General features: G+C 41.8%; 1 protein-coding gene across 1 annotated transcript in view; it reads left to right on the plus strand.

The window, feature by feature from the left end:
* The window catches only part of LOC139740561 (cilia- and flagella-associated protein 54-like), a 63,355-nt gene extending 52,764 nt beyond the window's left edge, over window positions 1–10,591 (plus strand). The window contains exons 52-64 of the mRNA XM_071651146.1: window positions 499–704; window positions 1,326–1,495; window positions 2,072–2,263; window positions 3,122–3,300; window positions 3,921–4,169; window positions 5,180–5,324; window positions 5,908–6,184; window positions 6,663–6,788; window positions 6,831–6,961; window positions 7,798–8,323; window positions 8,757–9,031; window positions 9,496–9,576; window positions 10,451–10,591. Of these exons, the coding sequence (XP_071507247.1) occupies window positions 499–704; window positions 1,326–1,495; window positions 2,072–2,263; window positions 3,122–3,300; window positions 3,921–4,169; window positions 5,180–5,324; window positions 5,908–6,184; window positions 6,663–6,788; window positions 6,831–6,961; window positions 7,798–8,323; window positions 8,757–9,031; window positions 9,496–9,576; window positions 10,451–10,591 (2,698 nt within the window). The remainder of the gene's footprint in view (window positions 1–498; window positions 705–1,325; window positions 1,496–2,071; window positions 2,264–3,121; window positions 3,301–3,920; window positions 4,170–5,179; window positions 5,325–5,907; window positions 6,185–6,662; window positions 6,789–6,830; window positions 6,962–7,797; window positions 8,324–8,756; window positions 9,032–9,495; window positions 9,577–10,450) is intronic.
* Window positions 10,592–15,002: the final 4,411 nt, after the last annotated feature.

Below are 15,002 nucleotides of genomic sequence, written 5' to 3' on the forward strand. Positions count from 1 at the left end.
GCACGCATATGAGGTTTGCATGCGCGCACTAAAGTGTGTGCTCTAGTTTCTGCCAGGGCGAGGTGTGCTGTGCAGCTGAGAGTTTATGACGTAACAAAGGTTTCTATATTGGGAAATTGGGCGGCTTTCAGCGCACAGTGCTATAAGTACGTATGGGTGGAAATCACTGATCCGCTATGACAGAACAAGATCAGTGGTGGTGGAAATGAGCTGAATGCTTGGCGGAGGTCTGCCCTCTCAGAGTGCTTCTCTAGTTTTTACTGCTTCACATTCAAGAAGGTCCAAAATGACTTCTTTTTGTTTTGTTTTTTCTCTCTCCTATAGGATGCACATTAGAATGATAAATAGAAGGTGAATTGACATATAGTGAATGCAAACATTAATGAAAGTGCAAAGAGTAGTTAAAATCATACTAAGAGTGAACTCTGCAGCCTACTGTGATATGTTAAAAAATCTTCCTCGTCATTGATTTCTCTTCCCCTTTGTAATCCACTACAGACCATCTTCCATGAAGGGTAGTCGGATGAAGCTGTCCTCCACCCTCTTCCACTCCCAGATGGACGCTAGCTGCGACGCCCCCACCCAGTACCAGTACCAGAACTTCCAGAGCCGGTCCCGGCTGGACGCCCGGCTGTGGCTGGACTGCCGCCTTGCCCTGGTCAAGTGCCTCATGGGCCAGATCAGGGGCATGGGAGTCCTTCCAGGTCAGTACATGTTGGGCTGTGGCAGTTTGTTGTTACAGTTTGAATTATGATGATGGTGAAGATGTTGATAATAACAAAAATGTTGGTGGAGTTGATGACAACTTACATTAATTAATATGATAATAAGTGATCAGATACTAACTTCTACTGATGATAATTTTAAAGCCATAGTAATGATGTATTAATAACTATGCAAATAATAACAAAATACCAATGATTGTAATTTTATAATAATAACATGGCAAAAAGTAATGATAATGATTAGATAAAGAGAAAAGCAAAGACGAAGGAGAAAGAAATTAATGATAAAAAGAAAAGGATGATATTCGTTATCAACAGTGTCGTATAGAAATATATAGGCCCTATGTAGATATAATACAACTGATATATAGATAAATATATACACTGTGTGCAAGGTCTAGATTGACAGTTTGATCTTTTTATATGTGCAAGGAAAAAATGAGGGAAGATATACAACAAAGGTTAGGGATAAGTGGCTAGTGGTAAATTTATCAATCTTGTGCATTATTTGTGAGGGCACCTGCCTGTAAAACCAACCTACTGCCAGCCAGCAATGTCAATCGCTGCTTACCGCTCACTCTCTCGTTTTCATCCGCACAGGAGCCAGTGGTGCAGGGGAAGTTGGTGAGTGCCGCCAATACTGCATGCAGGGCCTGATGGAGGCTGAGGCCTGCGGGGACGTTGAGATGCAGGCAGAGTTCCTGATGCAGGGAGCCTTGCTGGACCTACAGGAGGGACGCTCACTGGACGATGTCCAGCACACCCTCAAGGTAACCAGCAGCCTAGGGGAGAGGGTGCTTCGTGGAACAACTCCTGCAGTACATCATCAGCACTGCAGCCTCATCACTTGCATCAATGGCTTTCATTCTTTGCTTTTTTAATCTTGCAAAATATTTGCATGGTATCACTAGATTTATGAATATAATTTTGTAATCATAATGCATTGCTTTATTTGATCATCACAAATGAATCTTCACTTTATATATTAATTGTATTAAGAAATGTCATTGCTTTGGAAGAAAAAAAAAAGAGAATTGCTTTGAAATTGTGATTTGTAGATGCTTTGAGCAATTACAACTTGCCTTGTTTCATTGTTGCTGCTGAAGTGCACTTTTGAACATGGTTTTCACAAGAGTATGTTTGCTGATCTCTTTAAAAAAAAGAAAAGGATCAGAGAGAAGACTCCCAAAATGTGTCATAATTGGACTCCATAGTACTCTGGCATGTCTTAGACACTTCACACAGAGAAGAGAATGGTGGTTAGCACTGCACTGGCAACACTACAGAAGCTTTCTGGCATTTCCATTAATCATCATCTTTTTTTTCTGCGCCCGTGTCCTCACCAGGAATTGGTGTCCCTGCTGAGTGGTCAGCAGACGCTGTCGCCGCCGGCCAGCCTCCTGGTCATCCTGGCCAAAGTGCAGCTGACCGACCTGGAGGCCCTGACTGCCCAGAGCTTCCAGCAGAAGCACGGCCGACCCATCACCGGTCATCTCCTGCAGTCCTACATGGAGACACAGGGGCTACTCCTACACCAGGTCAGTGACCATTACTAGTACAGGACACTAGTCATCAGTATAGTGATGACACCCAGGGTGTCTGTGTTTTAGTGTCAGACGTGTGTCTGCCAATGGAGTCGTCATATTCTATCAGTGAACCTCTTCAACTGACTCTGTGCTTTTGCAACTGCAAAAGTTATGGGCAGTTTCGATATTACATGTATGGCATCAAACAAATTGTACATCTGTAATGTTTACCTGTACTGTTGCATTTTCTGTATGTTTGTGCCTATTGTTGCAAGTACTCTTGCAGAGTCACTTCTTAGAATACATCATAGAGCGAACGTTCTTTATCATATTTGAATGGGGGATGTTAGTATGGATGCAATGGAGCCCACTTCATGCCACAATAATTTGTGCCTTTATACAAATACACTGCACAAATTTTGTGGAAATAAGTTTGATTCACTATTTTTTGTCTTTTCATGAAATATAAAACTCTGACCTGTACCCAGAATATGAATATATATGTCATCATTAAACTGTTGACTAGGGGAAAAATACACAGAACTGTGCATGGTGTTTGGTATTGTGCAATGCAGCATTTTGATTTTGCAAAATTCATGTATTGTTTAAAAGTGGTTATTGAAATGCTAGAAGAAGACGGGGATGGGAGAGAGAAAACAAAAATATTCTGTTGTGCCTGTCTCTCCTAACATCTTCCCATCTTGTATTCAATTTCTTTCTATCTGTATCTTCAAAGGGGTCAGACTTGACCGGCATTCATGATTTTTTTCTGGTTGCTGTTTTCTTTTCTTTTCTCTCTGAGTATGACTGTAAACATATACAATGATTATCATCGCATTCATTGATAAATTGTTTCATTCATTCATTCAGATCAAGCTGCTGGGTGATTCCGTCTCTCGGCACACCATCTACCCAGAGCTCTCTGCCCCCACCGCACCCCTGCAGAACCTCTACCTTCCCCACCTCCTCTACTTGGCCAAGATCAAGCTCAGGATCGGACACGCCCTAGCCAGGCTGGCTACGCAGGCAGGAGAGGCCAAACCCAAAAAGTAATGTCAAAACCAAAACTGAACCTCACTTTTTGTATTACATGTATCATTTTTCACACCAGAGCTTAGAGTGTGTCTCTTTAGCTTTGTTGTGTGAGGTGGTAATACGTTGTAGCTGGCATACTATATGCTTTCAGCATGGACTCTTTCATAAGGATTTCTTAACTTGTAACTTGGTAATTTTTTGGATTAAGTGGAACTCTAATGAAAGCATTTAAAGATTTCACCATTGCACATTGATTACCAAAGTCCCATTTCCTCTTTCATTTCAGAGCATTGGAAAAACCATAAAAACAATTTATTTTTAGTCACGTAAAATGCAGATTCTTGTGCACCACCATTTGCAACAGTAATAGATTGCACTCCCTTTATAACGAACGTGGTTATAACGAATCTCTTGTGAAAATGAAGTAAAAATTCAGGTCCAAGAGTTATTGTCTATAAATCTTTGAATACTTTATTATTCAGCTCTAATGAAATTTCAGTATAGCAACTTTTGTTATTGTATCAAGGACTTTTGATATATTGGAAGGTGCCTGTAGATAGGAGAAGAGTGTAGTAACAATTACTGGTTATCATTTCAATAACTGTCATATCACTTCTCACTGTGTGTACCCCAGGAATGTTCCAAAGGAGGGCCCCCTGAAGGCGTGGGCCGTGGTCGCCGGCGTGCTGGGCACGGCCCTGGAGCTGTGCCGTGTCTGCGTTGTCAGAGAGGGCGCCGTGATGGCCGAGATACTGCTGCAGCTGGGCAAGGTCCAGAGGCAGCTGCACCAGCGAGGAGGGGCCCGGGACTGCCCCGCCAGGACCGTGGGAGCAACCCTGATGGAGGCCATTACTACCAGCATGGCAGCCAATCAAGATCTTGGGTGAGTGCGACCATCTATGCACACCTATAAGTAGTCTTTTTTATTTGGTTAGCTCTTCTTAATCTCATGTTCACCCTTGTATTTGATATATTTATTTTTTTCATCCCACACTATTATTCACCTTTTTTTATGGTTTATTGTTTGAGTGAGTGTATTCACACTATTCGTCCAAATTCGTCCAAATTGTTAAATCTGTGTGGCATATAGAGTGACAGGGAAAAAAGAACTCAAGCATGCTCTTAACTCAAATAGGATTGTATGCATCATAAACTAGTGCTTGTGTAATCTTATTCTGTCTTTTAATTTTATTTTAAAGTACAGTTGAACGTCTCTTATCCGGCCTCCCTTTATCCGGATCTCTCTATTATACGGACGCAATCTCGCTGTGATTTTTTTAAAAAAATAATTACGGGAGGAAAGGGGGATTCCCAACTCCTTGAGAACTCCTACACAAACACACATGAATTACATATACTTGATACATTTCTTAATAGTTATTTAGGTAAATAATCCCAAGAATTTATAAAAGAAAATGATTTCATTCTTGCAAACACGAACCTCTATTTTGGGGTCTGTTACTGAGTGTAACAATGAAAGGGTTGCAGTATACACATTACTACATGTGGTACTACAATGGGCTACTGTACATGTGTATGTATATTATGTACATATGTATAAAGCATTGAGTCTCCCGTATCCGGCCAAATCCCTTATCCGGATGAGCCCCGGTCCCGACTTGTCCGGATACGAGAGGTTCAACTGTATCTTCAAATACTTTTCATCCTTACCATAAAAATAGTATACAAGCCTTATCATAACATTGCAATCTCACATAGCATAATCTCCGTTTCCCTAAGGGCAGTTTTTAGAATTTTGTAGATAAGATATGAAATTACTGTTTCATGTATTGTTCATTTGTTTAAAATGGCAAACAGAAGGTGGCATTGCATGCATACAAGAAGAGAGAAAACTTAATCTTCACTGTGTGTTCGATTCCTTCTGACCCCCAGACTCATTCGGCAGGCGTATGTTGAAATGGCCATGGTGTACCTGGCCAGCAGCCAGCAGCCTGAACCACCAGTGCCTCCCCCAGAGCCGCCCCAGGACAAGGCCCCGAGTCTCTCCAAGCCCTCCAGCACCAAGAAGAAAGTCAGGGTGAGAATTGGCCGACTAGTCTGTAAAAAAAAGATGGCCCCATAGAACACTCGTTTGAAATGAATCACAACCCCTACAATGGCAATAGAAATAGAATAAGTGGAAGTATTGCAGGAGAATTAGTCACGCGCAATCACAGTAATAGTTGTAGTAGTGATAGCAGTGATGATAGATCAGAGCTTAAGTTTAATGTGCTTACAAAATGACCCAATGAAGCAAGTAAAATACCAGCATTGATATCAATAGTATACAATATCAACATCAACACCAACCAAAATATTGATGTCTTCATTAACCCGTTGAAGACGAGTCCCGAGTATATTCGGGCAGGTGTCTACGGGAAATGCATGTTGTAGCAAAATCAGTCTGTCTTTAGCGGGTTAATAGTAATATCAATAATGTTTTTAATGCTACATTAGGCTCAATACTCAACCTTATCTCTTGATATTTGCTTTAATCCAAGTTTACATTCTATTTTTAATTTTTTGTCATTATTATTAGCTTTTTGTTTTTTTTTGCTCTGCAAGTCATAGTTAACTCTTGAAACAGTGTCGCAGTGAATGTATTTTTTCGCCGATTCCAGACTCCATCCTCGGCCAAGAAGTCTACCCTGGGCACAGCCGCTGCCAGCAAGACTCCGTCCAAGCGGGAGGAGGAGCGGCTGAACTTCATCAAGGATCGACAGAGCGAGAGACAGGCAGCCTGGTTCGCTCTCCGATGCGCCACGGCCATCGCCCTGGCTCAGCGCACACAGGCTCTGCTGATTGGCGACCCAAGTCTGACCTCCCTCACCTTGACGGATAAGGTTAAGGGTCAGCTGACTGCTTGCATCAAGCAAGACCTGTTTGGAGATTTGGGGGGTACGTAGATGAGTAATCGACAGTGGTGATACCATTGGCCTAAACCTTTGCTAAAGATACAATTAATCAGTGTCTTTTCACATTATATTGCTGTTCTGTAGACCTCGCATTCCATTTTTGAACATTACTCAGTATGAAACAACTCTCAATAATCTTCATCAGTTACTGCACTGGATTTACAAAAATGTCAATCAGGATATTCAGTATGTGGTATTTTATTGTAGCTTTTACATGATTTTCACCAACGTCTTAAAAGGGTTTTCAAAGAAAATGTGACCTAACTATCAAGCATTACAGTTATTCAGTGCTATAAAAAACTTATGATTTCAATTTATCACTTGTGAATTAATAGATGTTATTTGTGACTCACTGCTCATGTATTCTGTGATGCAAAAGGGAGAAAAAGAGACAAGTCCGTTACCAGTCTCATTCGATCACCATTGAAACATTTACGTCTGGCTTTGATTCCGACCTGCAGGTGAGGGTGTGGCTGCAATTACACCCCCTCCTGCAACCTCCTTCACCAACAACCAGGCCCTGGAGCCGGTGGAAGAAGTGGTGGACGCAGATAGGCAGAGCCAGGGCGGCGCCAGTGATACCGCCGGTGGTGGCGGTGGTGGTGGTGGTAGCACCCTTGGTGTGGGAGGGGTCAACAAGGAACCCCAGGATGCCAAGATCTCCCTGACATGGGTCCACCTCCTGGCCTACACAGCCATCCTGCAGAGAATGTGTAACCTGGATTCCCTGGCCCTGGGAGACAGTGGGATTGCATCACCAGTAGGTGTAATCTATCTGTTTTGTTTCCTCTGAAAAATGAATTTCAGCAGCAAAACATTAGTACTCCTAAGCATGATATGTTTGTTTCTGATACACAATATATGTAAGGGGAAGACTTGTGTGTAGCATAATTTGAGTTCAGTTACATGTGATTTGCTTTCAGTTGCTAGACTGTTATTGCTGTTGTTTGCATTTCTCTAGTGGAGTACTGCTCTGTCATCAGTTTTGTTTGTATTTTGTTACAGTGATCACAATGTATTGAAATACAGTCATACCTGTCTATAGCGACCAGCCAAGAGAGACGAAGAGTGGCTGTTATAGACAGGTGGCCGCTATAGACAGGTTATCCAACTTGTGTGTGCATTGCCTACATGTACATGTATCATCGTTGTATACATCCATAAGTACTTACACGTAGGCCTATATGTGTGTGTATACGTATGCACGGTGTGTTTCATGCATTGAACAATGCCGGTGTTTATCAAATTATTGCACAGTAGCATGTGTACAGTCGTGAAGAAAGCTTAACACTAGTGCATTGCATTTGTATTATGACTGAATAAGTGATGAATGCAGCAGTGGCGTTTACTGAATGTTGCCAATGAATGACTGGCACGGCTACAAAGCAGAAAAACATGCTGAATGTATCGGCTCGGCTACAGCTCCATCGAGTCTGTGGCCGTTATAGACAGGTTAAAATCTACCGTGGGGAAAAAAAATTTGTGGCCGGTGGCCGCGTTAGACAGGTGACCGCTAAGGCAGGTTTGACTGTACAAGCATAGTTCATGACTCCATTTGAGTTCTTTCCTACACCACCTATGCTTTGCTCCCATAAGGTGAATGCTGGCAACCTTGCAGCCAACTTTGACCTTGGCTTTGTGGACCACAGTGGCATGGACACGGGCTCCAACCTGGAGATTGTACGCACACCCTTCCTGAGCAGCCACGCCTCGCTGCGCCTGCAGGCCATGATGACCTTCCTCACCGACAACCTACCGGTGTTTGCCACCTCCTGCCTGGCCATCTCCCCTCCCACCAGCATCCTCCAACCCCTCTCCTCCTCCTCCTCCTCCTCCTCCGTCCCATCTAAAGATGGGGCACTGGTAATCCCAACAGTGGTGTACACAGAGAACGCGTACACCCTGCCGATCATCGCAGAGCCCACGGGGCAGGCAGTGCAGGGGCGGAACGCGGAGAAACTTCTGGTGGGGGCCAAGGAGAGGGAGCTGTGCCTCCAGTGGTACCAGCCCTGCTACGATGACATCAGGGTGGGGGCAGCGGATGGTGACAAGGGGAAGGGGGTGGTCTTGCTCTACTCCGTCAGCCAGCCCACTGGAAAGGAGGGGACCAAGGCAAAGACAGGTAAGAATCTCACTTTATAAAAAGATACCCAGTTATTGAGACCTTAATGTGCTATGCCTTTGAAACATTTTAGGAATAATTAGCGTGTGAAGAACTCCAGTGTTAAGCAAACATGAAGCGTTTCTTCTCCCTGACATCAAATTCTTCAAAAAAAATTTTCTGCTTTCTTCAATATGTGGCATTTTTGTGCATTTGCTCAGAAATCAATTATCAGTGAGTAGAGATCCCTTTCTTTCCTATTGTATTTCAGTGGCCTAGTATGGTGTACTTAGGACCATTTTATTTATTTATTTTTGTTGTTTTTGTTTGTTCTTTCTTTTGCAGGGGGAGAATTAAATCAATGTTGATGTAAAAGCTGGGCAAGTTGTAGCTCAGTGCACAAACACATTAAGTGATAGATGACCATTCTATATGGTGATCTCTTGTCTCACAGGTCAGCTTCAGGCTCCGGTCATCGGTCAGACCACTGTCTCCCTCTCCCAGCTCACCGAGCTCCATGACAAGCTGGCCGTGGTGCGGCAGCGGGCCGAGATCTCCCTGACTGACCAGCCCAAGCCCCCCAGCACCCCTGTGGGCAGTGCTCAGGGCACCCCTGGCTCCCCAGGCACCCCGGGAGGAGGGGGCAGCAAACCCGGCAGCAGGAAGTCAAAGCGGACGCATCGCATCGCCCAGCTCTCGGCCAAGGTCAAGAAGGACGAAGACTTGGAGGTAGGCGGCAATCACTGCAGTATATTCTAGATGATGCTCTTTAAAGTTAGGTAGACTCTGTTCCTCTACTGATAATTATAGTTTGGTTTACAATACTTTGGTGCATTGTTTTCAATTACCGTATTGCACTGCAACTGGCATTCATAGTGTAATAAATCTTTGGACGTGAAGTCAGTATAAAATGTAAAAAATAAGTATTCTTAGTAATGTGTAAGAGTGATGCATAGTCTTTGAATTAAATCCATATTCCAATGGAAAGACACAGTGAGAATTTATTACTTTGCCCATCTTCATGGCGTAACAGATTATATCATATTAGCAGCTTATCATAATGGATAATTAGATCGAATGCGCCATACTCTTTTTCACTGAAAGACCCTGAATTTGTCATGTGCATGAGGTGCTGTGATTGATGGGTTTCAGCTGTTGATAACACATTTTTGTTTTTGTGTACACTTTTGAAGGCTCTCCTGAAGCAATGCTGTCTGACGATAGAACAACTTCTCCTTGGAAAAGAGGACTTTGAACCTAAACCAGGCTACAATGTAAGTATCTCCCATGATTACAGGGCTACTGAGTGCTTTTAAAGTGGGCATGTTTTGCAGTATGAACATTTTTCTGCTTTTTACAAGACAGTACACAGGCGTGGAAATTATAGGGTGGAAATTTGTTTGCATGTAATATGCAACAATACTTTATGCTTTGACTTTTTGCTGCATTAAAAACACACAAAATTCACTCTACCCTACTGAGGGAAAAAGAAAAATGAAAAAATATCACTCATGCAAACATGATGTTATTGCACCATAGTCAGGCAAAAAACAAAAAAACACAAAAAAACAAGAATCAGAGAATGACCTCTTTTCCCTTTCTTTCCACAATTTTTCTTCATTCCTCATAACATGTACCCATTCTGAGGAGAATTACATGTAGTCAACGATTCTTCTTAGTGTGTGTGCTGCATTTTAATGTAGTCACATATTCCCTAAGTATGCCTATTGCCACTGTTTTGTATCAGAAGTGATGGATTATAAATTCTGTTACTGATATAAACTTGTAGTTGCACTGTTTTTAGCAGACATATTTGAGATTGCTTCTTCTGGTTTTGTAAGCAAAGTGCTTCAAGAGGATTGACTGATATTGTCAAGTAGATTACTTTCCTTACATGAATTTGCAATTCCAGCTTCTATAACAGCAGTAGTTGTTGGTCAACCATGTAGTGAACGTTGCAGTCAATAAGGCCCATCATTGTACACAGTCTGTGTAGTCTACCTGTACATATATGTTACATGGCAGCTTATGTCTTTGTTATTTCTCTCCAGTTGTATTCAAATTCTTGAATATTAGAAATATATCAGCCTCTCTAACTTTGTGTTTCCTTTTTTTGTTGTTGTTATTGTTATTTTTCTGATAAACCAGATTCCATTTGAGGTGAGGCTGGCCAACATCCACTGCATAGAGCAGCTCTTTGATCCTAGCTATGGGGACTGGATCAAGGAGGGCAAGATCCTCACCTGGCTACTGGCCTTCCTGGAACCAGAGAAGACTGACAAAGCCTGACCTTGACATGTAGCATAAAGCCACACACAAACACAGACACACACACAAGACCATGTGAACACATTGAAAAGCCGTCTCATATAGTCGCATACACACCCACAGACACACAGACACAGACAAACATACACAAACACAGAGAAATGCAGATGCACAGACATATGAACTATGCACATATGTAGACAGCATCAATACTTGTATTTGCACTCCCATTTGTGCACAAACTACTAATGTAAAGGTCTTTCAACAGACTTCAGCACTACTTAGGTTTTTGGGTATTGTGGTTACTTATTTGTGTATTTGTTCTACTCCAGTCACCTGTCAAAATTGTCAAAATAGCCTGAGAGTTGGAAACTTTGGAAAGATGAACACCCTCATGCAGCTATTGCTGCGATTTAGGAATAAAAGCGAGTTGCAACAATATCAAATGGCTGAATGGTTATGGAAAGGTTTCCACCCTTCCCTTCCTACTCAATGTCAGCTATATCGACCAGGGCCCCGTTGCTAGAAACTTTGCGTTTAAACGCAACTTGCAACTGATTGTCACTGGCCAATCAAAATCATTGTTGCATGCATGTCTTCTTAATAGGGCAGACCCTGAGCCAATCAGAATGGTTGTTTCAAAATTAGCAATTATTTGCAATTGATTCCAACTTTCTTGCAACGGGGCCCAGGAGTGTTACCACTGCTCTGATACATATGAATGCTGCTGCATTGTGTATCTAGAATGGCAATATTTTCAGTTGAACACAACATAACTGTCTTATTGTTGATTACCCTGTAACAAATGTTTGGATTTTCCACAATGTCCTTTAAATTGGTAACAGTTGTATCCTAGTATAAGCTACCTTGCACTGGCAGTGGCTGGTGGAACATGGTAATGAGATGTAAACACTCATGTGTTACGTATATGATTTCCCAGAAAGGAAATCACCTGTCTTGACAGATTAGGGAAGGCTGATAGCAGAGGTGACTTTTATTTTGATGTACTTGTAAGCATGAATTCAATGGTGAGTGCTTGCACCACAAACTCTCCTGGTAACAAAGAAAGAAAGAAAGGAAAAAAAAAAGAAACAGTTTTATGAAGGGCATTAGTGTCTCAGCGATAGATGTATGTACTGCTACACAAGAACAGCCACTTCCCGAGTAAAGTACGCAGGTGGGTATATGGGGACGTGTTTTATTGGAAGAGAGCATTTTCAAAGATATGAGACAGGAAGAGGCACGCCTGTTTTAGCTGGAAATGATGTCTTTTGAGGCAAACAGTAAAGTCAACACAAGATTTATGTGAAATTTAGTTGACAGTTATGGGGGCAGTTGAATATCATAACGGTTATGTTGAGATGCCGTAAACTGTTGAGCGAAATATAGCAGGATTTAAGACCTGCCCTGTCACATAAATTTCAGTCAAAAAGTTGCACACACTTACTATGCTGACCGATGTAGATTGTGGTGTTGAGGTTGATGTAACTTGCAGACATGAAATACATTACTAAAAATGTTGTTTTCTAAGTAGCGCGTCTTGAAAGCACGCAAAGAAACAAACAACACAAAATAGCGATGACAACCGTTGTGGCACGATAAAGATATAAAAGTTATGTGTTTACGAAATCCAGTGTGTAATGACACATATTTGCTAGTACATAATACAATTAATCATTTTCACCTAGTAGCCCACGCAGGATGAAGGCTCTCTGTGCCTTATTAGCTCATCACTTATTGCACAATGTTGTCAGCAGGAAATCTGATAGTCACTAAATTCAGAGATGTTGCAGGATGTCACTTACCTTCTGGCTTCCAACTGATGATATTTTACTCCCTTCTCTTATGTCCAAGCGATGTCGACCGACAGAAATTGGAACTGTAACTTACTAATGTGATTGGTTGGATAGTGGATAATAAACAAGAAGTTGTTTTCGGTCTGCTTGAATGAAATGACATGCATAGTCACTTAGTTAATAAGAGGAAGTCCTCTGTGGGTGATACCTTGTTATATCTGTTAAGTCTTGACGGCATAACTTATAGTTAGTATGTGTCTTCTTGGGAGAAAGAAGAAAATTGATATATCATTTTTTAATCTTACCAAAAAGTATGTTTTATTTAATGTGGAATTGAGTTGTGGAGTAAGTGAAAATCTATATCTTTCAAGCCACTCTAGTATCAGATTTCATTTTATTGTGTATATCATGGCACAAAAGAAGGGTGACCTTCTGACTCTGTAAAATGTTATGCTCTTTAACTTTCCGTCCAAATCACATACCTGTCGCAAAATGTATATTCGAATGAAATTTTATGTAAGTTTATTTCCATTTCATGGCACAGTGAAGTCAAATGTCACTGTATTCACCAATGTTTAATACCAATGATGAATAAAAGAGACTTTGCTCTTCACTTACCTCTATTTGAATGTATTTCAAATTCCAGTACTTATGTGTTTTTGAGATTTGCTGTGAAAGGAATGATATTTACATTGTATGTGAGAATACAGTGTACATTGTATCTTAGCGATAGATAAGCAGTGGTATGGTTGTGCATCTTCTGAAAATTTCTTTCAGTGCAATAGTTCTTCAAAGGATTTTACCATTATCTGCACACACATGTACACTATAAAACACACACTCAACACTCACTTCCAACAGACAAATGAACAGAGACTGGGCTTTGGATCATTAAGCCCCCTTTCTTTTTTTTTCTTTTTTTCTTTTTTAAACCAACAAAGAGCACAATTTGAAGATTAATAAAAAAGGTTTGTGTCATGTTCAGAAGACTGTGTTTTTGGTTTGTTTGTTTGTTTGTTTGTTTGTTTGTTTGTTGTTGTTGTTTTTTGGTGCTTCCAACAATGCTCTTTTACCCAGATAACACTTATACAGTCGATTCCCGTTATAACGAAGTCCTCAGGTTTTTAGACATTTTGTTATAATTGAACAAATGAACAATAAAAAACACAGAGCAGATATTGTTGGGGCCTGAATTCTTACATCGTTGTAACTGGAATTTCGTCATAACCACGTTCGTTATAACGGGAGTGAACTGCACAGGTAATACAGTAGAATAATGGTTGTAGTCTTATCTATCCAGGGTAGCCTCTTCAGTGTTAGCGTTACTAATCCAGCGGGCCTTGCAATTATCATTACCCCCCGGCCAGCATGGCTACAGATGTACCCATTTATGCACATTGCTTGAGAGGGACACCATCCGGCCCTCACACCTATAGGCCTACCTTGTCCAAGGACGTGAAGCTCTTGGCAAGGCTTGAACTTCAGACCTCTGTTTGCAAAGTCACTCGTGCTTCCTCCCCTATACCACAGCGCTTTATGTGTGTAACAAATGCATATGCGTATAATACACATACTCGCACAGACAAAAACACAAACATACACACACACACACATACACACACACGCACACACACACACACATACACACATACACACACACACACACGCACACACACACACACACACACACACACACACACACACACACACAAACTATTCCTTCCCTCAGCCCCTTGCTTCCCTCTGTCCCTGTCCCTCCCCCATTTGTCTCACGCCCCCCCCCCCCCTCTTTCTCCCGCGCAAGATTGAGTCACTATACCTGTAGGCCTACCTGTTACTCATGAATATGGACTATACACTCTTCATACCCCAAGTAGAACTAGAAACCCTCGGGTCTTGATATTCTCATTCACTCCCAGATAAAGTGTATCCTTGACCTTATAAGTCTCGCATCCAGCCGAAATCGTCATCAAGCATGCAAATAGACCCTGATATATGCAAATTCAGTGTAGACTGATATTTGTGTCCCCCGAGGACCTAATAACGAGCTGGATGTTTAACTAGTTCCCACTGAATACATTCCAATGGATAGAGTTCAGTTTTGCCCGCATTTTAATGGGCAAGCCTCGGATATATTTTCCGGAACAAAATTAAAGGAGGCAGACCACAACAAACGGCATCGAGGATCTCTTCCCACTTTGCTCGTTGATCGCATGGTCGAACACCGGCGCGCGTGTCTGCGCCGTAATAATGCTTGTCAAAACGGTAAATATTAACCTTCAAAACTCTTTTCCGATACCTTGCTATCTGCCTCCTCCTTGCGTACGCTTTAGGGATGCTTACGTACCGTAAATATGTTTGTACATGTATCTGCAAGTCATTCCATGTGCGAAAAAAAAAATGTTATCGTGTCATGACTTGACTTACTTTCAAAATGCGTCTTTATCTTCTTCCAGACTAGCATCACCCATCCCAACCATTTGTCAAACAAGCTAACAAAGCAAAACAACAACAAGCATACGCCTACAAACATATACACACCCACGCACACAATCACACGCGCACCGACAAGTGCTTACAAAAGAATACATGCCGGAAACATCGCAACTGTCTCAGTTATGGTTGAAACTGGAAAA

This window comes from Diadema antillarum, unplaced genomic scaffold (assembly GCF_040938485.1).
Source record: "Diadema antillarum isolate AM-2024a unplaced genomic scaffold, OU_Dant_1.0 seq00000861_RagTag, whole genome shotgun sequence".
NCBI classification, from domain to species: domain Eukaryota; kingdom Metazoa; phylum Echinodermata; class Echinoidea; order Diadematoida; family Diadematidae; genus Diadema; species Diadema antillarum.